This window comes from Parambassis ranga, chromosome 5, assembly GCF_900634625.1.
Source record: "Parambassis ranga chromosome 5, fParRan2.1, whole genome shotgun sequence".
Lineage (NCBI taxonomy): Eukaryota > Metazoa > Chordata > Actinopteri > Ambassidae > Parambassis > Parambassis ranga.
The window spans coordinates 10,951,173-10,978,230 of NC_041026.1; the positions used below are offsets into that span (position 1 = coordinate 10,951,173).

Consider the following 27,058-nt stretch of genomic DNA (forward strand, 5'->3'; position numbering starts at 1 on the left):
AAGCATATAGCCAGCATTCAGGTGTTTTTGTGACAAACATTCTACGTGCTCAGAGCTATATGGCATTGCTTATATTGTGAATTTTGCTTCTAATGTTTTGTGATTTTTGTAAGGTATCATGCAACTCATTATTTAACAGTGCCCAGTCTTTTGTTTCCCCACAAATCATCAATCCCACTAGAGCTATTTAAGATCAGACACACAATTAAAGCAGGCTACTCTTCCCAACCCTAATTTGATGGTTTTTGACATGCATATTAAGGTTCCCAATATAATATGAGTTTCCCATTTCAATTTTCCCTTCAGAACCGCTGAGCTGATTCCTATTCAAGTTTAGAAAAATGGGTACACCGAGTGGAAATCCATTCGATCTGTGCCCTGAGGCTGCTTTCAGGGCCTCCTAAACCTGTATTTCTTCTCTCCCAATAAATTTATCGCCTGTCTCACAGTCCTTTGTGCAGCAGCAAAGATGAGTGTCAAATCTCAAAAAGCTAAGACCACAGTGAAAGGTGCTCAGTGCCATTTTTGGAAATGTCACTTTTCAACCTTCAAGTGTGAAACTGGAAAGATCAACTTAATGGCATTCCCATCTAGGAGACTAGCTTATACGTTGACAAAAAAATGAGAGGCCAAATTATTGTGATTCTTAAAAAAAACAAGGACATATTCTGACTTAAAAGAGCATACAGTAAAAAAACAGCCTTCTCACCATGCTTATCAAACAGATACTGTCTTTAAAGGCTTTTCCCAGTCACACAGTCTATTGAATTCATCCTTCAAACAGCTCAAATGCAGCATCTGGAAAAAAAAGTGTCAACATGATCTCTCATTGTCAATATGTTGTTGTGAAATCCAAGAAATGAAAACTAGTCTTCTTGTGTTTTTAGTGAGGGGGGGGGTGATGTATCAAAACAGTTTTAAGGAAGCCAACATAATGAAATATTTTGATCGCTGCGTGAGACACTGTGGGTGTGAATACTTAAAGAAAATTCATGACAAAGTAAATGTTATGAGAGGAAAGCAAATATAATGACAGAGGGGTGAGCTCACATCTGTTTCCCTGTTGTTACAAAACACCCTTAGCATCACACTGTGCTAAGCTGAAAATAAATCATGCATTTATTCCACAGGAAGATATTACAGGCCAGGGAGCCATTCTGCCTCTTTTCATCCTGTCTGGCTTCTTTTGTTTGACCTTTTTCCCCCTCCCCAATGTACAGATGTCCTTGGGTTAATCTCTTGAAATATTAATTACATTTAAAGCTGAGTCTTTTCTTGAGGAAAAAGATAATACTGATAGGTTTAGTTCAACTTGTTGGCAAAAAAACAACAACAAAAAAACAAAAACAAGAAGCTAGAAACTATTTTTAGGCGGATCACTTTGTAGGAAAGGAGAGTTATCAAGCAAGGTGATATTGAGGTAAAAAGGTAGAGAAACAAAGAGGTTTTCTCATCCTTTGGTATAATCAGCAGCTTGTCTCTAGGGAAGCGAAGCTGTTTCTCCTCTGTCGCCTCCTCTGTCATCCATGCTCAAAAGGAGGGACCTTGGTGGGGAGCAGAGCGCAGCAAGTGATGAAGACATCTTTAGTGAGGGGCGGGGGGAGGAGTGAGGGGAATGAGGGAGACTGCACCACAAGGAATGAAGTTTACACTTCACAGCATACAGCGAACTGCAAGGAGACATCGGGGAGGCGCTGTGTTCACTATCAGACATGCACGTCTCAGGATGAAGGCAGGACCCAAACAATGAAGCGATGCATCATGAAAGACATCACAAGGTTATTCTAAAGTGATGGTTTAAAGACTCTTGAAAGCATTTGAAGATGTATACTTCTGTGTTTTACTGTGCTGCTTTGAAAAAAAAATGCTGATATGCTGAAAGTTTCTTCTTGTCAAAAACATTGTCTCCACGTGAACTGACAACTTTATGCTTATGCACATAATAACCTTGACTTGACCATTATCTGATGCAACTTATTGACTTCAAGTAATGTTTCATTCTCCATCTCAGCAGCAGTATATATAGCATACAGGAAAAACTGCAGCACACACAATGATCTTTGCATGATGCCCTCCACCGCCGCTCTGAGAAGGCTGGAATTATGTACTGGGGGGGAGGGCCATTCGGAAATGATTAATGCATGACAGAAAACATATGCCGTGCCTTGTGGGGTTTAATAAACATCCACAATGTCACATAGAGCAAAATGGTATTTGTTCATTGCCTCCTACACAGTGCTAATTGTGCTATTTAACAATACTGCCATATGCTGGTGGGAACAGCAGGGTCTACTCAGGACATGCCTACATTCAAAATGAGAAGCCAAACTTTTAATGTGCCTGCAGGCTCTTGTGCCATTGAGTTTGAGTGCAAAAGAGAGAAAAAATGGATACTATACTTAGCTGTATAAGGCTGTTGCTAATACAAATCTATTGACCAAACCTTCCAGCCGAAATGGAAATGATGAAAATTTAAAAGGACATTTTAACATGGAAGCTACAAACCGGTCTGAATTCTCTAAACACATGTGACACAAGCTTGCACTACTAGCTTCATGCACAACCTCGAAAAATGCTGCTTTATCAAAGCACCTTTCGTTCATCACATTTTGGAGCCAGGTTCGGGCTCAGGTTGGATTATAAATTAATGTGACTAAATTTTCCCGTTTCTCTCCTCCTGCCTTCTGCCTCAATGCACATCATGTGTTGAAAGGAGGTGCGTAATACCCACTGGGAGGCACACAAAGCCAAGCCAGTGTGTTACATAAACATGGCAATATATTGCTTAGGCTTAAATGATGTGTTGAAGGCCATTGCATTGTGGAAAAATTGTGGTATTGGAATGACAATCGACAAAAGTGATTCCAAAGAATGGAGAAGAAATGAAATGTAGCAGTCACGTTCACTTGCAATGGGTCTCTAAAGATTTTGTATTAAGCATTGACTTAAGGACTTCAAATGACCACTAAAAGCAAGTCAACCCCCACAGACCTCCATGATGAAATGACAGACTTTACAATCAACACCACCCTTCCACCATCTATCACGGGATTGCATCAGCCACCACACTGAGCTTCAAAACCACTCCTTAGTAAACCTGTGAATGATGTAACAGGGTTTTCCATTTATATACTTATAGAGTCAATGGTGTGCATATTGTCCTTCCTCATCATACACACCCACCTCTTCAGCAGAGCTTACTGTACGTGATACTGTGTCACTGCCAATTGGGAGAGTTTGGCTCCTTCTTGGACCTCGACTGAGGATTTGGAAGCAAATCCCAGGGATTCTTGATGGCTACTTCCACTCTGCTAATCTTTACTGCTTTATGGTGCCATGCATACAAATGCAAAATAATCAGTGTACAGAAATAGCCTGCATGGAGTGGAATCCAGGTCTTAGCTGATAAACAATATCTCAGGCCAAAAAATACTGCCTCCTTGGGTCTTTTGGTGGACGGAATATGAACAGACGATATGATGCAACTGTCAGATGGTTGTTTTTTATTTGCCGTGTGTGTGTCTGCGGGTATGAAAACAGGCTTGCTCATGAGGCTACGGCCTTGGCATGCATTGGCCGTCCTGCTGATGAGTGCCTGGTGAATGTCAACTGAATGAGGCACTGAATGAGCTAGAGGGTATAAATGGTCTGTCATTAATGCGGCCTCAAATGAGATACAGTTTGGCACCAAATATGATTTTAAGTTTATGCCACAGCCCAGTTGAAGCTAATTAGCAGCAATGTGGTAGCACTGTTTGACCAATGACAGTTTTGAATTCTAGTGCTGTATTAATGAAGGCTCTTATGCCTCAGGGGGGTAACATGAAGTAAAGAGGAAACTGACCATTTTTCGGACAAAACTGTAACAATGTGGAAGAAAAGAACAAAAAATCAGGGAGAGTGATTTATCATAAACTAAACGATGCACTGGTTCAATGTTGGGTTAAAGCATCCTTGAGGAAGCCCATGGGTTGTTTATTTTTACTTCAATTATTACCCCTGGGTTTAGCTTAAAGACAGACATTTAATAATTCATCTCTTTTCTGAATTCATTTCATTATTTTTCTTTCGATGGGCTCCAAGCTAACATATTTTATTGGCGCTGTAAACTGCTTCCAGTCAAAAACACCAAAAGGCGGTAGTGAGAAGCAACGAGTAGGCACCCCAGCCCCACAGAAACCCAAAAACACCACGTGAGGCTGCAGATTTGAGATGCCTACATTTTTAAGAGTGCCAAATGTTGGGATGTGACTCGTGACCCTGGTAGCTGCAAAAAGCTGAAAAATAATAAAACAAAGACTCAAAAATAAAGTGAAAGGTAAATGAAAAAAACAGAACTTAAAATGTGACCTTAAATAACAATCCAATTCAGTGTAAAACTGCAATGCTGTACAAAGTTAGGAAGAAATATTATTTCAATTATTAAACACATTTCAAATTGTAGCTGTTTTGTATTTTAAATACAAGTCTGTTACATGCATTTTGTCTGAATTGTCTAAAAAGTTTAGGAAGTCTTAAATTGTATATTTAAAATGATATTATCCACCTTCGCCTGAAGCAGCAAATGTTATACATTTTGATGTCTAACATTTTCTTTAAGGAGACAGAGCAATTTCCCAGAGGAGAGTCTGCTGTTGATAATGAACAAGATACAAATACAATGATTACAGCTCAGTAAGTGTGGACAGCAGTTGATGAATTATCTTGTCAAAAACAAAACAGATAACGTTATTGTCTTCTGCATGTAACATTGTGTTGGAAATCAGTTCACCATGTTCTGATGCTGATAGCGCACAGTAGGACATTAGGTGTGATGAGCAGGTAGGTGACACGGTGGATAAATGAGAGAGTAATGACGAATCATATCAAGGACTCTCCACCAATCCCCTATGGTGACCCGAGGTGTGCTAAAGGACGACTAAAACACTTCGCAAACACTTCATGGAACAAGTGATGAATCTGACAAAATTGGCATCCTGTGTGAGAGCTGAGAATTAGGCCACTGTGTTTGAGTCACTCTTGTGTGTTGATTCTAGCCAAGATGTTTTCTTCACTTCTCCCAACAAGTCCTGGACACAGAGGAAACAATCACACACTAACAATCCATCAAACCTCGCCAGCAGAAAAAACACAAGCACACGAACTGGCATGCATACAGTCACACACAGTCCCTAAACTTGCTACTAATACACTGAACTGCTGTGTCTGCAGGCATCGCTGTCTAAAGTCTTGGCTCGTGTGCCATTATGCCCACCCATATATAAACGAGCACCTAAATATACACAGTCCTTAATTAAAGTTGGGCATCCATTATTGAAGCGAATCCCAGTTATATGGGATGAGAAGGTAATTAGTCCCTCTACACCTTTATGCTCGTCTCTGTTTCTTGGGGTTATAAATACCGGCCCTGCTGTCTCATGAAAGGTATCCTTTAAATTACATCCGTGCGCTTTACAAAAGGTTAGAAGAAAGGATTTCTGAAATTACGTGACGTGATGTTTAAACGCGGTGCTATTAAGATGTTCTTCATCCAGCGGAGGAGTCGCAACCCGACGGTCATCTGATACAAACAAACAACCACAACAACAAGCTCACGACAGCATTTGCAGATCAAACCTGGCTTTCCAAGGTCAGGGTCTGTTCAGAGGAGACAAATAACCTTTCCTCGTAATCTTTGGAATGTCGCATCGGAATCACTTTGGGTAATAACAAATAATGACCGTATCTTTACCATTGGGAAAGAGGTATTGATTTTTTTTCACCCACCAAAGGCTGAAATTATGACCTTAGCTTTATAGGATGGATATGTCACTGCAGAATGAAATATCTATTTTTGTGATAGGTGAAAAGTCTTTTTTCCTTTAAGTGTTAAAAATCACAATATATCATATCAATTACACAGCAATCACGTCACATAATTGTGTCCTTCACCACACAAGTGCACAAAAAAACAAGTGCAAAACAACTAAAGTGAAAATGTGACATAAATTTGACTGCCTTCTCAAACTGTGAAAATTGGTTTATTAATTATCTGAAGCGAACAGATGCCTTGTTTTTCCACAATGACCTGCACTGACATCAGGATTGCCTTGATTTAATTAAAACCTTACCTACATTTGAAGGATTACCATGGGGTTAAAGCTGCTCGCAATTAAACGAAACCTCTGCTGCTGGTAGGAATATCAACACATCCTCATACATAAACAACAGAACAGGTCAAGTGTCAATGATTCCCTGGATGACTATATATTTGTGTTTGGACAAGGTTGTATTAAAAAAAAATGTGCAAAAGACAGTTTATCAACATACTGTTTGAGCTTTTGGTCAAGGTTTGGTTAACGTTGAAGGCACCAAAAAAATGAGTAAAAAATATCATAGTTTGATTAAATCGCACCCAGCTTAGACTATTTTTAGGGCTACTTTGAGGCCATCCAAAAATATAGAGGTGGATGCATAATTTCACAGCATCTGTTGCTTTTCTAGGGGTAAGGGAAAACAAATCGGATGCTTCTAAATGTAAAAAAAAAAAAAAAAATGTTGACATTTCTGTCGTCACTAAGGAATTAGGTAGGGCTATTATATATCAATATGTGTTTTTCCACTTCAGGAACAAAGAAAGCCCACACAGCATTTCCAAAACAATCCAACAAAAAAACAAAGACCAAAGAAAGAAGGGATGTGGATTTTTTGGGGGGGGGGCTTGTTAACTCCTGAGAGAGATATTTATTTATTTATTCATTAAGTCGCCCCATGCAGTAGAAGCACAAAACCTGAAATAAGCCTTAAAAAAGGCAATCTGGGCCTGTTCCTGTAAATAAAAAGAAACAACTTCACATCTGAGTGGAGTTCCTGCAGTGGAAAAACACTGAAAGTTGCTTTAAAGTACAGTCAAAGTTCTGGTCTAGTGATCGCTTTTGCTTAAAGAACAATGGCCAACAGCAGTGTGTGAAGATTGCTATGATAAAACATTCAAAACAAAGTCCTAACCCAAGTATTTCTCTGCATTGTCTGTGAATATGATAATCACAATAAAGGTTCTGCTCTTGAGTTTTAATTCTAGACTTCTGTGCCTTCAGATGTCCTTCAAGCTGAGCCCTCCACAACGAACAACAGCTGAGCAAGAGGAGGTCAAAAGGCCAAACTGCCTCACGCTGTAATTTCTTTATCCACTGTCTTAACATCTAGCTGGATGTATCCTCAGCAGACTGGAGAGGGGAGGAATCTGACAGCATATTCAATAGACCAATAAAGATTCTGTCCATCAAGTTTGTTTGAGCAGTTTCTCATCTCTAACATTTTTAGCTCAAACCTTGATTTTGAAAAAAAAAACAAAAAGAAAACACAACAGCATGCGTTGACATAAATTATCATAAGAAATCGCATCAGTAATTACATTTGCAGGCACAGAGCAACAATCAGGTTAAGGGGTAAAACTGAGCTAAGACAGTACGTAATAAAATGCCCTAGTTTTGGGTATATCTCGGTGCTACATCGGATAAAAGTTTTTTTTTTCTTTCAGGAAATATTGTGCATATTAAAAATGACAAAAAATAAGCAAACCTATTAAACCATCCTTGCTTGTGAATGTTGAAAAGATGTTACATAACAATTTTCCTCCAACTTTAGAAATTAATAATGATTAATTAGCCATCACAGCATGACTAGTAATTTTTGTTGAGAGATTCTTCATAGCTTCAGGCCTAATAAAGTCAACATGTGTTCTTGTAGTACAGGGAAAAAGTGTCGAATTTTAAACTCTTTAAAAATTTTAAACTTTCCAGACAGTGAAGGACAGTAGCTGAGATACCAGCAGTTCAGGGTTTAGCCTTTTAAAACTAGATGATTGAATTTCTTGGCAGGGGATTCATTAAAATGATAATTCTTATTTATGAAGCCCTTTAAAAAATTAAAATACTCTCCATGTAGCGCTTCCTATTAATTAACTTTTTTTTTTCCTCTCATTTTCTTTCTTTCTCTTCTCCACTTTTTTTCTTTACTTCCCACTGAACTTGACACACTAAGAGGTTATGAATAATTCTGTTTCAGTTTAGACGGCAATTAGCCACAATGCCAGAGGCCATTCTTCTTCCTCTCTGGTGAAGTGGTGATTTAAGACCCCAGCTGAGGTAGGGTGTTCCAGCTATCCCACAACCACATCATTCACGGCTTCTCACTGAAACAGGAAACGGTTAACTGAGCGAAACACCTCTCATTGATAAAGACTCTTGCTGACGTCAGTGTGGGGGAGTGCTCAAACGTGTCAGTCATTGAAAGAACAAATCTTGGCAAAATGGTCAAGAGCTATTGAAGTAAGACGTGTACGTCAGAGTGAAAAGAAGGGAAAGAAAAGAAAATGAAAAGCATGGCCACCTCTCAGGGGCACAAAATGTGATAATGTACTATTGTCACATGGTGTCTTTTTCTCTCTAGTGTTTCAATGAAATATTTCACCATTGCTAATTAGCCAGAGGACCACATGGAGAACAGCATGTCTTGCACGCTGCAGGATTTGATACATCAAAAGAAGGCGAAGCAGCTGTCGTTAGGGGGACTTAAATACAATAATTACTGCACAAAATGAGCAATAGGCTACAGGCACAGAACCTCTTCTGTGACTGAAAAGTCATGGTAACTAAATAATGCCAGTAGTGACTGTAATATAGAGACAATACGGTGTAAAGTAGAAATTATTCAACAAAATAAGGCACGCCTGTCAACATTTAGGTATCTGTCAGGGGATAAATAACATTGTCTGGTCACATGCTGACAAAGGTTTCCAGTTTACTGTGTGTTTGTGTTTTTTCAGCCAGAACTCTTTCCTCTTCCTAGACATTTTCAATTTTATAATAACTGAACCGCAACACGCAGCTCTCTGCTGAATACAGCACAAAATAAAATAAACCCAAAAAGTGAAGGACCAGGCTTGGTTAATAATTATATAAAAAGGGTCACACAAGTATTAAAATAACAAGAAAGACTTTGTTGTCAACACCTGCGATTACAAAGTGTAAAAAAAAAAATTCACAAAGCCAGTTCCGTCACTCTTTTGGGTCCCCCTAGAAACATTTCCATTGTTGCTAATTGTTGTTTTTCTTATTTCTGGTGTGTGTTTTAGGAGAGTTTTTCTGATCTTGTATGTGAGCATTTGCAGTGCATGTGTTGTCGACCTAATGGCAATGTTTACTTAGTTTGTTTTGTTTTTTTGCATGTGTTCTCTTAAGTTGCAGTGTATTGTGTGGGTTGTGTTTCATAGACTTCATGGGAGACGAATGTATAAAACTTTGAAGGTCATGCCAATAGTTAAGAGTTTCCCAGGAGAAACCACAGAACAGAATGCAAATATATGGATAACTACACACAAAGTGTTTCGCTTAAAATCTGTAAATGGTGGAGAAGCAAAGAGCAAACAGATGATGCATATCTTCACCAACGCCGAGCACTTTTTGACACTCTGTGTCATGCATCATTTCATCAACTTAGATGTTTATTCTGATCGATTTCTTGACCCCTGCTGACACACCCTCAGGATCAGAACTCCAGTCTATTTCTGTTAGGTTCGTAGTTAAAGGAAGAAATAACCTCCTAATGGCAGACATTCCAGATCAGGATCGGCACTGAAATATAATCAATTGTTCCCTAGCCCAAGGACCTATCTGTCTATGAAATATCAAGGAAATGTGTTCATCAGTTCTCAATGTCACGACAGCAGAAGAAAAAAAAAGTGGCCATCACAATGTAGATGAATAAATAAATACTGCATCATCCTGAAAGATCGCCTCTGTGTAAAATATCGTTGGTATTCATTGGTAGAGGGTGATTAAATCAGTGTCTGTAGTGCCATTGTTTTCCTCTCTGAGCCAACATCCATCCGACTGGTGCATCATTTTTCACACGTTTCCACACAAAGACCTTCAACCGCAGCAGACAGAGCTGACAGGCGCTCTCAGAAATACACCAGGCTGCTGTGAGAGAGCTGATCACGCTTATTATAACAATCATATTATACCAACGCAGCCTCAAGAGGTGTACAACTACAGAAGTAATACAAGAGTGAAGATCTGACCTATTCATATCGCCTAAGCAAGGAACACTACACCTGCAGCTACATACATGTGGTTAACAGTTGCATTATTTTTCCACACTTGTTACATTTTTTTTATTAAAATGCACTTTTAGAGGAAAACAGCAAGTATCAGTGTCAGGTGTCAAACATCCACCCTCCGGCACTTCACATAAAAACTTGAAACCTTACACTTTTTTGAGTGAACAAGAGGTTTCTCTCCAGCCTGCAGGCTTGCACCGCATCCAGTTTTTCAGTCTTTGTCACACTGCCCAACCTGCTGACTCAAAGCCCCCTCCACCTCCATGTCCCACCCCAGCCTCCAGTTTTAACTTGTACTGTAAGCAAGATGCCACTGGAAAGGTGTTTTTTCTTTTTCTTTTTTAGATGTGTAGGTATAAAAGGCAACATTGGTACTCACACATAACCGTAAGAAAAATATTCCCTGAAGCCAGGACAACCTTCTCCCTCGTTGCCCGGTCATAGATGCCCACATGGCATTCATAAGGCCCGTTGTCTGAGATCCGGACCTCTGGGAGCCTGTGAAATACAAGAGTTACTTAGTCAACAAAGAAGATATGATCAGAAAATTCATAACTGAGCAGACAAGTATTAATCAGTATCAGCGGACATTACCTTTACTGGCATGAGAGATATAAAAATAAACATTAAAACACATTTGTGAACGTGTGTGACCATGTCATTCACTGTCACCCAGGTTATGGCGTGTCAGCCTGGCATCACCAAAAGGCATATGAATACCACACCACTGTATAATGATATTTCACATGTCATTTCACACAGTTTTATCACATATCACTTCACGACTGTAGCCCTAGGAGAAGGGAAGGGGGTCTGATATCTGGGTTGTTTCTGATCTATTACATGTTTTCTTAATGTACCAGCTCTTTAAGGTGGTAGCAGACAGAGTAATAAGACCTCCAGCCCAACACTTTAGTTATATCCAAAAAAAACAATGTAATGATAAAGAGATATGATACAAAATTAATATTTCTAAAAAGTCTAAAATAATAATAAAAAATGTGACACTGTGTTATGGTATGATGTGTGTAACCTTTTCCTTTTTTCTTGACTGTTCTCAGAAAAAAAAAATAATATAAATACATTAATTCATTTTAAAAAAGGATTTCTTCAGTTAGATTCCGTTCAGCCCTCTTTGAAGGCACTTTGTTCCCAACTGGATTCCAGATGAAGCAGCACTCAAGTGTGCACAGCAGTTAGCACAGCAGTTAGCATGCGGCTTAAAAGCTGTTTGCTCTGTGCTATCGCTCAATAACAAAATATACCAAGTCAACTGTCAGTCAATTTCAAGTACAAAACTTTTTTCTCAATACAAAGTATTATTTGACACAAAAACATATTTCGTACGTCACTTCCTCTCTTTTTAGTGGGTACAACATCCTGTGCTAATGAAACATTAGAACCGTCTAACAGTAATTCATGCTAATCGCTAATTCGCTAACACAAGCAGCGGACTCACCAGAACAGGTTGAAGTTGTCAGCTGTTTAGTAAACTGTCCTCGCCCTTCAGCTCAGGCATTAACCATGAAGTTATCTTTCCCTCTCTGTCTGTCTATCTGCGCTCCTGCCACACCTGCCTCCATTGTTTCCATTAAAAGTTTCAGAGGAGAGTCTCTCCCGCACATGCGCTGCTGCTCTGCCTGTCTGGGGGCTCGCCAGCGCTGCGTTCATGGGCCGCTCGGAAAGCTGCGTATAATTTGAGTAACATTCAGCTACTGTAAAAATCTGCACGTATATATAACCTGGGTCACACGACCAAAGCCTTCCTGCCTCCTTACACAGACTTTCGCTGCTTTATAATTACATAAGGAAGGGACGTGTTGAGTGAAATTAGCCAATATGTCACATGTTGTGTCATAGAATGCATAGTTACTGAACACAGAATGTCCCTAAAAGCTGCATGTTATTCACAAAATGGCATGGTATCACGCTGCCAAAGGGAGATTTGTATTTCTGACAGGTCCTAAAGATCTTTAGAATACAAAAGCAGCGTTGTTCCTGTTAAAATAAATATTCCTCATTTAATGGAACGTTTTGTTGACACAGTGATTGTTTGATTGTCATTTTCATTTCATCTTGTTTTTCTGTGTACTACCAGGCATCATTCTGTTCCAGTTGCTTCTTCCCAATGTTTCAACTAGCTTTCGTCTTACATTGTGTTCAAATTCTTCTATTTTTTTTTTTTTTTGGAAGGCGTGTGTCTGAAACGGACCCACTGAGTCTCAGGGTTGACATTGGGGACTCTTTTCTGAGTTCAGCTCTCGGTTTTGGAAGGCTTCAGAATAGAGAGTGTTTTGGGCACCAGATTTAAGGTGATTAAACAATTTGAGTGCTCTTTTGTGATTGTTGATTATCTGCCCAATTCTGCTCAACATGCATTTGTTGATATTTGGAAAGGAGACAAACCACTGTCTCCTGGGTGCCAGTTGATTCATGTGAAAAAAAAACCCTGAAAAAAATAGGATTTTTAGAAAAAACACAAACATCTCTCTTTCTCTCTCTCTCTCTCTTTCCCTCTCTCTCTCCCTCCCTCTTTTTTGCCCACAAGTTTGCAGAGACACAACAACCCCCAATTACCCAGTCAGTGATGGCAGATGACCATTTTTGAAAGGGAGAACAATCTGTATTCTGTAGCCGGCTAATATGTCAACAGTGATCATCAAAGTGAGACACCACCAGTCACATTTAGCTCCTGTGATTTATTCCCACAAAACAGGAACAATTGTCCTTGCCGCCTGGGTGTTTTCAGATGGAGACCTCTGTTGAAACAGCAGTAGGGTGCTCACAGCAGCCAGGCTTTAATGAGTTCAGTCAAGTGTGTGTGTGTGTGTGTGTGTGTGAAGGAGAGGAGCTAACGCTTTTGGAGAGCAGTCAAGTCTGTGCTCCAGCAATAGGATATATATATATATATATATACTCTTAGTTCAATACCATCTTTGAACTACCCCTGAGCAAGGCACTTGAAGTCGAAGTTATATTTAACTTTTCTATATTTGTGGGTCTAATATGTCCCAATATGTGCTCTGCCATGTTTCATGAAACATTTTTTTTGTTTCCATATCTCTGAACACTAAATATTGCATAATTAATGAACGTTAGGCTGAACAGGTGAACCTCAGGAGGCTCTTTGTTTTATATCTTCATGTGTTTTCTTGGTCAGCAGCAGTCTTTTGAACTTTGAAAAGTATTTAGTACCTGTGTGCCAGGGGATTATCAATAATTCGATCAGGTTTGACCCCGGCCCCCCAGTGAAGGAAACCAGAGAGTAAAGATTTGCTGAATGTATGAATCAGAAGCAAATGTTTGAAAAAGCTAAGTATATATATATAAAGAAGTGTGAGCACCTCAAGATATAAAGTAGTATTTTCTCCACCAGCACTTCCTTGAGGGATAAGCATAAAACAAGCAAGTCTTTTTCCCCACAGAGCAAAAATGATGAGTATAGCAGAGTGAATCTTCCTCTCTGTGCTGGTGGGGGGTAATTGGCTTTGTCTTGGTAAATGCTGATGTAGCCTATTGCTTTGCTTTTTACAAACAAAGCTGTAGTTCTGTTATCCACAGTCCTGAGTGCTGCATTCATGGCTTCAAACCACGACGGAGAAAAGAACCCCACCAAGTACAAAGAGAGAGAGAGAGAGAGAGAGAGAAGTCGGAGATGAGATAATTCAAGGTGTGGAAGTATTGCCGGAAGTCGGGTGAGGAGGCCACAAAGAAACCCCAGACCGCAGCATTTCTGAGTGGCTGCCTGCTTCTGAAGTCTCTCCCAGTTTGACAGCGAGACACGTCCGTCAGAATTAGAAGCAGGAAAAGTGGAAAGGTTGTACTCCTAACATTGAGATTTCGATTAAATATTAAGACTGGTTGGAATTAATCTTTCAGCATCTCCTCTAATCTTTGATGTCATGCTTTTCAAGGGGCGCCAGTCCACTGAGAGTCTGTCCGCAGAAATGGAACATATAACTATGAAAACTCAGCCTGCCACCTCGTATCTGTTATTAAAGAGTCAGCGAACATTTTTATTGGAATGGAATCGCAATTTAAATGGAAAATTAAAAAAACATAATAAACTGTAAATTATACATTATAATTGCTGTGATTGCCCCAATGAGTCAGAAGTAAGCAGCATCAACTGTGCTTCCACCTTAGTAAACAGGATATTTAAGAGCCCTTAAAGCTACAGGGCAGGATATGTGTCTCCTCCTTCAGATAAAGACGGTCATTACACAAACAAAATGCAAAGTATGCTTACGGGTGACCTTACCTGTGATAAGTCGGTGGATATCACCTGTGTCTTAGTTTGATGGATAAAAGCTAAAGAGGCTGAGGCTGTGATGAGGGGAAACTAAGGGGTTTGCACTGGGGCTCTTTAATAATCTAAGGGAACTATGTTCTCTCAAAGCTGTTTTAGCTAGCTCGCTAACATAACCACTGGTGTGGCTTCTCTCAGAGGGTGCTTCAGTAACTAAAATACAGCTGCACAGAAATATCACTGGTGCATCAGTGCATGAATTAGTGTGTTTGTGCAGATCACATTTCCTAATCCAGAAAATAGTTTTTTCCATCATCTACTGGCCCTTCTCTCTAATCTTTCCCTCCTGCTGTTCTTTTCCGAAAACCTTTAATTTCGTAACTATTTTTCTTCTTTTTTCTCTTTTATGAATCATCTCGTCCTTTGCTGCGAAGCTACAGACCTCATTAATCGAATGTAAACAGCAGATTAGCAATGACACAAAGATGCTTGGATGAAAAAATAAACCATAAAACATTATTTTCCCCCACAGACCTCCTAATAAAAAGCAATGGAGATGCAATAAATAAGCAATCACATGACTGGATAATTGAATAGAAAGACAATCTTCACCATACAGTATTAAACAAACTACAAAACCTCCCATGTACAGCAAAAAAAAAAAAAACCAGCACACTGAGGAGATCGATAGCAATGGGCCCCCACGGAGGAGCAGCAAAAACAGCACACCGCAAAGAGAGATTGATTGTCCCCTAGGAGTTGCATCTGAAAGCTCTTTCCTGTTATGTAGGCCTTCCTGCAGAACTCCTCCTGCCTACAAATGCAAGCAAATGCAACCGCCTAGATGGAGAGTGAAACAGAGCAGTCTTGACAGAGCAGCGTCTGATGGCTCATCCAGTCAATCTCTGCATCAAATTAACTAGCACATTGTCAGATACTCTTTCTGGCCTGAAGCATTATGGGTGAATGGGTCAGGACTGGCAATTGTAAGTCTGTACAACTTCAATGAAAAGTAGAGAAAAATTGCTAAGAGAAGTGGACGCAGAGTGAGGTGTGTAATCACCCATGTGTCCTTAAGGAATGAGCATGAGACAAAATGATGGGGATAATTCTGTGATTCTCCGAGCGTCAAAGGAAGCGTGATTGACTTTGTGCTTGCTGGCTACATTATAGTAAATGCTGATGCAGCTCATCTTTCTGTTCATATCCACAAAGCTGTAGTACTGTTGTTTGCTACCCTATAAGTACTGCATTCATTGATTCTTCAAATGCAGGGAGGAGAGCACAGTGATAAAAGGAGAGGTAGAACAGATGGGGGTATTTACTGAAAGAAGAGAACGATACCGTGTACACAAAAAGACTCTTCCCGCTGATTATAGCAGCTCTTAAGCCCTATTCAGAGTGTATTAAATAGGTTATACATTACTCACTGTTCCTCTCCAATTTAAGACTTAACACTTATCACACCTTTATATTTTTTTTTTTTAAATACAAGCTCAAAGACTTCAAAAATAACACTGTTGAGAGTTGATTTTGTGTCATTTTCATTGAAAATTTGCACTCGTGTTCTGTTTTGTGTTCTTCTAAAACTTGGAATATGTCTTTGGAAATGCCATATACTGCCATGTACTGCCATGTTCTGTCATGTCTTGATGAAAAGCGTTCAACACATCCCTGCTTTCCATTATCAGCTCACTACTTACCCTGATGAGCCACAACATTAATACAACTGACAGGTGAAGTAAATAACATCGATCACCTTGTTACAAATCAATGTTCTGCTGAGAAACCTTCATTCATGTGGAGGTTAGTGTGACACGTACCAGCCACGTCAACATTCTCCTGGACAAAGCCACCTCGTACATCCCAGATTCCAATCCGGTCCAGCATCTGTTAGCAGTTTCTCACACACACATCTCAGGGTGAGATCTTGACAGTTTACCGCTTTAATGCTTTAATCATCAGCGAATACGCACCAAGGCAGCTGTTACCATGGCAACCAAGACATAAACAGGTTTTGCAATAAATGTGTTGTGTTTTTCTGCCTAAACCAAATAATAATAATAATAATAATAATAATAATAATAATAATAATAATTCACATGTAAGCAAACAGAAAGTGTAATACACAGGGAGATTCAGCTTCTTCCACCGAACCTTTCACTCCCTTTCTCAAGCAGCTTCAGTGGCTCCTGGTTCACTCATGAATTCAAAATTCTGTTCCTCACCTTCAAAGCTCTCCGTGGGGTTCAGAGCATTCAGCTGCTCTGCCCCATGACTTTAAAACTCACTTCCCAAAACCTCTGCACCAATGACTCTCTCTCTATGACCAAGTCTCATCTCAGGACCCACATTTTTAAACCGGCCCATCAGATTTGACACACTCCCCCTCTATTTATGCTTTTATTATATCAGTGTTTTAACTGCGAGTGCCATGAAACGTGCCTCCAAATAAAATGCATCATCATCGTCATCATCATCATCATCATCAGTGCAAACCAAAGTTAAAGTGAAACTGTGAAATAGTGGCAGCAACGTGTCTTGACATTCTGCAGTTAGTATGTGCCATTTCTGTTTCCAGAAAATCCCATTTGTTTTGTTAAAATGTATGTACTGCATTGAAATCAATAAGGTCCCATGAAATGTTTAGAAGAAAAATGTTCAAATCAATAAAAAGCAGTCTAAACGTGTTCCTGCTTTTGTTGCAGTTTAAGTAGTTTTCCAATTGCGTTGTGTTAAATCAAGCTGTGTTAGCAGGGCTGACACCGAGGCTTCTCAAGCTGTATCAGGGCAGGTCATATGATCAGTAAATCATTCATCTTTGGCACTACATTATTGCTTTAAATCCGTCTGTATCAACAACAGAGTTAGGGAAATCCCTGCTTATTTCATCAAATTAAATGATCTTGAATCTTTCTTCATTCCTTGGCTCATTATAATCACAAAACACAGTGTTTTATATGCAACTGTAATCAAATAGAATTCTTAGAATGCCTGTTGTTATATGATTAAGTTGTTTTCCCAATTATAATCAGATACCAATGTAACTGCTGGATTAAGTTCAATGTGTTTTTTTAAGTGACTGAGTGAAGCAGCAACACAAAGCACAGGTGGACTGGTGATAAATTGTTAGAAAGACAGAATATTGTAGAATAAAAATAAAATAAATGAAATCAAACTAACAAAACAAGACTTGGTACGAACACCATTACCACCAGATAAATCCTAATCATTCTTTTTTATAATAATAATAATATTAGTTAGTTTAGCCATTTCTATCCATGCCACATTAAAAATGTGTTTTTATTATGATTAGACCTGTTATTCCAACACAGTCTCAACCCACTACAAATAATAGTCAATTGAAATCCATTGAAATTAACTGTTACAAGTAATGGATAGATGGTTATTCTTATGATCAGAGAGGCTCAGGAAAATTGGTCATTTCTCAAAAGAAGGGTTTTTGTTAATGCGGCCAGATTTCCAAAGAAATTTATTGTCTTATAGTTGTAAAGTTACAGCACATATAATTGAAAGAGCTTCAGTGCTTTTAACGACCACTTGCAGCAACGACCACTAGCGCCCTCTAGTGATAGTTGATGCTGTATATAATATTGGTGGCAATAAACAGCTTCACCTTTGCAATGACACCTTTTGTGTTTTTACAACAGCCATGGACGACCGAATGTTGCAAATAACTTGCATATAAACACAGTTTGTAAGAGACAGATAATTGCCATATAAGGATGGTTTTCAACTCTTTCAATCCCTTTTAAAGAATCACAGGCTTGTAACAAACCAAGGAGTGAGGATGTGAGCTGTCATTATCAACATCAAACACATTTTATCCTATCAACTCACCCACACACCAACACTTAAGCATAAATTCAAAAATGGGCTTTTTATACCTTAAACTGAACCTACGCATGCCCTTGATGTACCATATTCATCTTTTAAGATGATTTTTTTTTAAAGATCTCTCGCTGTCAGTTTGAGCTTGAATACTGGAGGTCCTTCAAACTTCCAGTGTCTCTGTGCAAGATGTGTCATTTGTCTTACAAGGACTAAACATACACGCACTGGCACTCGAATGCAGAGAATGTTAACAGCTGCTTCCATTCTTCGAAAGATTACGACGAAATGTCTGTCAAAGCCAGACAAGACGGGGCCGGCTCTGATGAAGTAAAATATCAATGTCATTTCTAAAGATGCTTCATAATTGAAAGCTAAAGCTTGAAGAGCAGAATATGTATTGTTATACTGTTATACAATACTCACATATTGCTGTGAGAAATAAAGTATTTTACAAAAGGAAGAAGTTTTCTGTAGGTTTATAAAAAAAGGTGCAGAATATTGAGGCATTAATTTTCAGTGGTACAACTGGATTTGTCAGACAGCAAAGGCTCCGCTCAGAAGATTTAGCATTCTCAAGTGAAAATAGGAGATTATAGTGAGTAAAATTCTGCTTTTTGCATTTCTTAGTAGTGTTGAGCTGCTGTTATGCCATGAAAGTGAGACCAGGGAATTTTTTCTTCTTCACAAGAAGAACGGTATCCACAGGAGGCCACAGGCTGAGCAGGCTGATACAGATGCAGGTAGCATCCACCTGATCGAGATGTGTTTGTGTGTGTGTGTGTCTGTGGGTGTCCATGCATTGGAGGTGGGTGTGGGGGTGTTGGGGGGGAGAGGTCTTCTGTCTGTGTGTGCATTCATGTTTCCATGTTTGTGTGCATGTAACTGTGTACACCATTCCATTGCAATGATGCCCACCCTCCCAAAGGGATAGTAGGATTGTCCAGATAAATCATCTTCAGCTGGGCAGCCACACCACGGCAAAAGGAGGCAGAAAAGAAAGCAGAAAAATGCAACAATAGGCAGCAACGCACATGAGCTGAATAATAAAAAAAAAGCAGCACGATGGAGATGAGAATAGTCAAAGTGGGATCATTATAAAATGATGTGAAGAGTGAAGCGCTCTAGTTATGAATGAAATTGTGGGCCGGCACCACCTTTGTGTTGCTGAGCAGTCAGTCAGTGATAACTCTGCAGCAGGAGTAGAGTCAGAGCAGAGGGAGTAAGAAGATGGGCAGACAGCTGCCAGCCGTATTGTTGAGGCCTTGGGGCAAAAGAAGAGAGTCCCCCTTGATGCTTCAAACATGTAATCAAGCCAGCCAGACCCAGATGACTCCTCCTCCTCTTCCTCCTCTTCCTCCTCCTCCTCCCACTGTTGGCAGTTCCTCCGTTTCTTCTTCTCTTGGTAAAACCTGTTCATTCCTAAAGAGTGGGGCCGTGTGCAGTGAATCATAGAGCCTTCAGAAGGGACGAGGCATATGCTCACCACCATCAGTGTTAGGGAGTAACTGAGTACAACACATGAACAGGTTAAGAATAACGGTCTTTAAATACAGGTAGAATGCAATTATGTTTTTAGATTTAATCAAGACTTTTGTCCACTCTAAAAATTACGTTAAGTTGTTGTGGACACATGAATGTACACTTCCACTACTGTTATCCTGTGAGCTGCCTACGGTCCCCACAGGAGAACTTAACATCAGGCTGATATTTCAGTCCTTGATAACAGAACGTGTGTGTGTGTGTCCCCGGCTGTATCTCTGTGTGTTTATGGGGGCAGGGGACTTGTCAGAGTGGTAGTCTCTAGGAAAAGTGTTTAAATTTATGTACAAATTGTGACCTTTACCTAACCCCTATCCCTGTTTTTAATGCCCCACTGTGGGCAAACAACACTTAACAATGATTGAGGAAAATAAATAGCTGACTCCGCCATGCTGCCTGTACACCCACCGTCCCTAACCTTCCTCCTAACGTGGACGTTCGCCGCTGTCTCAAGATATCTTATGTTCGTTTGTTGGCGGAAACATAATCATGTGTCTGGAGGATGTGTTATGAACCAAATGTTGTTCATATGACATGATTAAACATATCACAGAGGCCACAGGGGAAACTGTAGTTTTTGTCACTTCCACATACGCTTTATTTTCCTGGAGGTTACTGCTTGATTATTAACGATGCCAAACTCAGAATATGGTGCAATATTTTGGGAAAAAAAGTAAAAAAAAAAACTAGGAAAAGGGTAAACTTAAACCCTTTCCCCAGGTGGGCCGGAATTTTCAATGAGGGCCATATTGACTCAGTCATCATGAGAGAGATTTACTGTCGCCTTCTCTGTCCTGTGTGTGTGTTTTTAACAGAACCTGACCTGAATGCAGCCGACAAGGAAAAGTGAGGGCGGTAACAGGAAGAGAAAGAGAGGCGGAGGGGCTCAAAACGTTTATTGATTTTTGGGGTGTTGTTAGGTTTTCTTTTGTGGGCCAGACCGGTCTGGGAGCCGGATTATGAGGGCTTTCGGGCCAGTGCTGCATGAGCCTGTGTGGGCTCAGTCATGTTCCAGTGGTACTGGAGTGAAACCGGAGCAGACCAGACGGTGATGCTTCCTCCTTTTATAAACGCCGCTCCGCTTTCTGCCCCAGAACTTCACCCGATCACACTCTGATGGTGTGTGGAGAGTCAAGCCAATGTAAAACATGATTTCTATCCAATACATTAACTTTAACATATAAACAAGCGATTGAGAACTACAATCTTTTGCCAGGTAGCTTCCACACAGTGAGCGTCAATGGAAGATTTACATTTTTTACTGGTTTTATGGGAAAAACTGATCAATTATTTTTACCTGCTTTTTTGCTGCTAATTTTTTATAAAGATTACTTGTCAAGGCAACAAAGAGAGAATGAAATGTACGGAATGTTATTCAAATCGTTTTCTTGTTTATTGTTTTTCACTTTGAATTGATGCTGTGAAAAATAAAAGGTCAAAGAGAATCTGTGTCTTTTTACCGGATAAAACCTCACCATCAGAGTGACCCTGTGCTTTTAGACCGCTTCAAGTAGCACTATTCTGTGAATTCTTTATTCATTCACGAAATAAATACCTATATGAAATAATATTATAATATACTAGGGGAACATGTAACATTATTTTTTTAGTAGATTTAATAGATCTGTTTAGTAAACTGCAGTGAAAGAATCAGGACTGCTTCCCTACCTGGGATCTATCCACCATCAGAGCTGGAATAAGGACCCGACTGGCCAGATGTTAGTTAAATCTTTAATGCTGAACACTTTATCCTCAGCAGCGAGATGCTGATTAGACTTTGCCACTGCCTCCTGTCCTCATGTAATAATACACTGACCCCAGTGCCCGGTCACTCCTGTCTGGCCTGGTCTGTGCAGCAGCAGATGGCTGAGAATGAAGCACTGAACAAGGACTTCATCTTTTACTATGAGGACATTGTTTGATCATCATACAACTAAGTTCATGATTTTACAACTCACCAATGCTGCAAGACAAGAGAAATTTAACAAGACTCATTTTCAGGCTTACCGGACAGTTGATTGATACACAAGGTCTTCACGTCTGCGATAGTCCTCCATGTGAGAGTAATTTGTATTAAACATAGCATCGTAGGTGAAGATTTTCTGCTTGATGGTTCCTCCATCTGTGACCTGTGAAGCAAAAAAAAAAAGAGGGAGCATTAGTAAGGCGATTCCCCTAATGATGGATGAGACAGGACCTACCTCTCTGCCCCTAGAGCTCGTCCTATGAATAAACTGGTATCCCATAGCCATGAGTGAAGATAGCGCTCCTGGCTGCAATTACCTCATTGATTCATGATAAGCTCATTCCCTATAATGTCTAAAAGAGGGGGATTGAAAACCTGCTGACATGATAACATCGCACAGACAGTCTCCGAGGCAGCTACCGGTCTCTGCTCATCCTCGTGGTTAAGTCTTAATGAAGACTGACACGGTACGGGGTTCTGTATGTGTCAAGCAGTCTGCTTTTTGCAGAGGTAATGGCTTGTGACGAGATACTGCAGAGGTAACGGGAAAGGATATTCAAAACACTGGTCTCATCTCATTTTTTTGCATAGCGAGGTAGATGATGGAGTCGTTCCTTCCTTTCTAATATTCACAGGAGTGTTAAAGTCACTTAGCATTTGAATGGCTGTGATTTCTCCTCTCCTCAGAAGCTACAGGCAGCCATAAAGGAGAAGGGGTGACAGGATTTTAATGGAGCAGCTAATGCTGCTTTGAAGAAGGAAATTGTTGGTGGGCCAGGAATCCTTTTTGCGTTTGCTAGAGAAAACGCTATCGTTCTGATCCAATCCAATCCCTTCAGCGAGGTAAACAGTGTCAAAGCTTTTCATGATTAGTCTGTATAATATACAATGTACACATCACCTTATGAAGAGACAAAGCTAAATTGTATTTAAATAAGCAAACAACTGTTCCCTGTAAATGTGGGGTAACTCAAATAACCTCTTGCCTCTAGAGAAGGTACGCTGCCTCAGGCTTAGTGTGCTAAGTGATACCACACAGGGAGCTGACAGCGCTGAATCAACCACAAGCAGGAGTGTGTAAATGAATTACTTTTGTCACCTGCTAGCAACAACCTCCTTAACTTTGTGGTATATTTGCAGATTTTAAATATTAAAAGAAGTTTGAGCACCCTTGTGAATGATCTGCGAGCTTTGCTGCCATCTGTTCAGTTTTAATATCAACTCAGGGGTGCAGACACCGAGCACTGATGTGGCGTCATTCAACACAAAGAGGCAACAGGAAAAGGTCAGCCTCTAAAAGCAAAGCTGTGTTTGAAAATTGTGCTTTCTGACTGGCCATCACTGTAGTTACAGTAATGGACCTTTTAGAAACATAACCATAGGGAGTCCAAAAGACACGTCTGCCTGACAGAGCTGTAGCCAGTCTGTTAAACAGAGCTTAACATGAATAAAACACCTTATTCTCATATGCACAGAAAGCTCATTTCACTGGGTTAATAATAAAACGTCACCGAGACATAAAGTGATACGCACAACATGCTAGTACACCATGAGACAATTAATGACAAATTCTGCAGCCAAACTGTCACTGAGATTTGATTGGTTCATTTCCACTCACATGCCTCAATCTGCGCCAGTTTCACACAGAAATAGTGTTTGGGGCGAATGATTAAACCTGTGAGTAGTAATGTAGTAGTTAAAATATTTTTTTCCCCTCATTTTCTGTTTGCCATCTTCAAAACACTGCTGCTTATGTCCCTGACTGTCTCAGAATAATTTGCTGTCATTATGTGTAAACAACTAAAGTCAGACAGCAAGCCAAATCATTTTTATCGATCCTCATTACTTCCTTGATTGTTTGTTTTCAGCAACCAAAAGTCTATCACTAGAACAAAGACTTAAAGTCGAATCTAATCTTAGCTGCATGCGTCATGATGATATAAGCTTTTTTTCTACATAACACAATTGATAATAAAACTCAGGACTTTGTCACACACTCCAAATGACAGAGACAAAAATCTTTTGCAAAAGCTGCATTTTTATGGAACACCGTATCTACACCAATCAGCGATAACAGTATGACCACATGCTGATCCTGCAGCTACACAGATACATGTGTAACAAACTGCGACAAGCACTGAGCTACAGTCGTGCATGTCTTTCACTGCATGGGCCAGCCTTTGCTCCCCCCCCTTTGCATTAATGAGCCTTGGGTTCCCATGACTGAGCCACAAGTTCACTCATGATTTGCATTGATAATGTAAACCAGGAACTCACCCACAAGTTGTGAAACTGCTCTGACCCAGCCTCGTCAGTCATTTAAACACTTCTGCTGCTGTTTTTCCTGCTTTTGAAACATCCAATTTGAGGGTGAAATCTAATATATCCCACCCACTCACAGGTGCCATGATTACCAAACAAAGTTATTCACCTCAGCTGTCAGTAGTCATACTGTTCTGGCTGATCAGTGTATGTGCACGCACATGAACAGGCATGTGCAAATAAACAGGAGCCTTTCAGGTGATCTAAAGCTTCCATTCAAGTGTTCAGCCCTCAGGCAACAACAGTGATTATGAACAACGGTCTATGACATTATACATATAGGTGACGTTTTGCCACATTATACAGTAATATTAAACCTGCTCATTTTGTAAACACACCTGATCAGCTTGGTATTACATCGAAACACAAAGGTATTTAACCTTTATGAAAGCACAAACACCCACTCCTCTGAGAACTGAAGCCTGTGCATGGCTTCTGTTGGAGCTGCATCGCCTGAAGGCTTCTATCAAAAGTCAGATTGTGAGTGTTGGTCGAGTCTGAGGTCATGCACTCCTTCAGTGGGACCATTCTTGGGAGGCAAGCTTGACATGATGACCTTGCTATTAATGCGGCCAAGAGTAGGATGACACTTTGGGTAGCAATGGTTTTTAGATACCGTAGGTAGCTTCCAGGATGCAGTAATTGAAACCTTTTTTTTTCCAATGGCAGACATAAAACTGAGCATGTGTTGGTGTGAGCAGCAATAACCAGAGCCCTATCAGCAGCATTCTACCTCGTCAAATGCAAACAGCATCACAGAGAGAAAGACATTAGAGTGTTAATTTACTAAGCCTCCTGGAAGTGCAATGGAAAGACACAGGAGAAATGCATAAGCACTGAAAGGATGTATATCTGTAATTTCTAAGGATTTAATTAATTTAATCATTAGCTCAGATCAGATGCATGCCTGAGGCTGCATGTGGCATTCATATCATCCAGCTAAGTTGTACTATTTTTGGCATAAGGGGGAAAAAAAGGTCATGGCCGTGCTTATTTACACAGATGAGCAAGTGTAACTACTTTGAGGAATGTTTTTACAAACCCCTTACAAGAAAGTTCACTTCCCGTCTCCACAAACACACCGCAGTTGACTTTGGAGTTACAAGACTAACTGATGCAAATATGATCCGCTGGCCCTGAAGTACTGAGCAGAGCTTTACAATTCTGTCCGTCCTCCGTCTGAAAAAGCTGGTGGTTAATGCAGGTGTCAGATTTCTGGGTGTTTGGAAGGCCTAAAGACCTAGACGAGGACCTCTGGCTTAGACAGGTCTTGGTGGTGGCACCCTCTCTTTATCTATCCCTTTTTAATGATTTCACCTCCTAATTAAGGCTGACCTGTAAACCCCTGTGTAATAAATCTGAAAGGATCAGTGGACGATTCCTTATCCCCAGAAGTGGATCTGTTTGTGGTCTAAAAGCAGCTGACTATAGAATAGAACAGGGAGAGAGTAGGAGGGGGAAAAAGAGAGCCAAACTGTGCCAAAATGGCTGTACAAGAGGGAGTAAGGGGGAGATGAATAGTCTTTGATTGCAGAAAAGCACCTTTGGGGAAGCAAAGCTTTGCTAAAACTGCTTTGTTGAATCCAGGCCATGTAATGCATACGAGGCACAGAGGCTCCAAACCTCTCCGACACTCGCCATCTGGAGATATGAAAAGGCAAGCATGGGTGGTATAGAGTTCGCTACTCCTACTTTGTCTGGATTGTGGCAGTGGGAATAGCCAGCAGGCAAAAAAGAGTCCCTGACAGGTAGCTGACAATGGGTGCTCAAAACATGGTCGTGTGCCTCTCCTGAGAAGTGATAATACTGAGATCTCTCCAGTCTGAGGGTGCCCTGCATCCTTCCTGCCCAGCCAGCTGAACTGCCTCTCTAATGATGTCTCCTATTATTGGGGTCAGATTAGGACTGGGTCTCAGGGGTTAACCAAAGCCCTCCTCCCCTCTGCCTGTCTGGGGTGGGCCTATTTATAGGCTGCAGCTGCATCAGCAGCCACTGGAGGAAATTCAGCTAACAGACTGCAGGCCAACTGTGAGAGATTCAACCTGAATGCTGCTTCATATTTCAGGCAGCAGTAAGAGAATCACCACAGCAAATCTTTTAATAGCATTTTGTTCAAACTGAATCAAGATAAACTATTAACTCTATGTGTGTGTGAGTGTAGTATTTTCTAAAGATATTCTTATGTGTAGTTTAATAATATGCAAAGATATGGATGAGTAATAAGTATATTCTCCACATGGGGTCATTTAGAGCCAGTCATAATGATTTTCACCCCACATTTCTTTGTGATCTGAATCTATGAGTCTTCCACGAGATGGACAGCAGCGTGGCTCTCAGAAAATGTCTTAATAAGATTTATTCCTATTCAGTGCCTCATTAGACAAGCAGCAACAAAGGAGATGATCAGAGCATTGTCATGAACCGGCTTGGCACTTCCCTTCATTTCCGTGCTAATTTGCCTAATATTATTATCTGACAATGTGTCTTTTTGAAACAGAGCCCAAGCATTAGGAGACATTGTCTCACTTGTAAAATTGGTATAACTACATAAAGAATAAAACTAATACAAACTCCAGACCTTCTGACCCATACTAGGAGTTCTTTTTATTTCACAAATCAAGTTACTTTCATATCTTATGATGGTAGAAATAGTGCCATCATCATTTTGGGTTGTTTCTAACATAGACTGTATATAGAGATGGATGATGTGGTCCCACCTCCACCCATTCTACAAAAGTAAGGCCAAAATATCTCAGCTTAAAGGTTCTGACAGGTTGGAAAACGGTGGCCATCTTGAATTGAGAGTCTGAGCAGAGGTTGACACTCATTCACTTTGTGGAGCACACGCCTCTCTCGAACTTGCAAACAAGCCATAAAGCCATAAATATATACTGCAACTAGCCACCAGGGGGCAATCCAGATGTTTTGGAGAGCTGTCATGTCATCTATGTTTATATATAGTCAATGGTTTTTTTCTTTTGATTTAATAGTTTCTGAATTGAATTTTAAGGTCTTATCACGACCA

The 27,058-nt window shown here is 40.2% G+C and overlaps 1 protein-coding gene across 1 annotated transcript in view; it reads right to left on the reverse strand.

Moving 5' to 3' along the window:
- The window catches only part of igsf21a (immunoglobin superfamily, member 21a), a 172,958-nt gene that overhangs the window by 58,080 nt on the left and 87,820 nt on the right, over positions 1 to 27,058 (reverse strand). Inside the window, exons 3-4 of the mRNA XM_028406516.1 lie at positions 21,753 to 21,874; positions 10,482 to 10,600 (exon numbers count right to left, since the gene is read on the reverse strand). Coding sequence (XP_028262317.1) covers positions 10,482 to 10,600; positions 21,753 to 21,874 — 241 coding nt within the window. The remainder of the gene's footprint in view (positions 1 to 10,481; positions 10,601 to 21,752; positions 21,875 to 27,058) is intronic.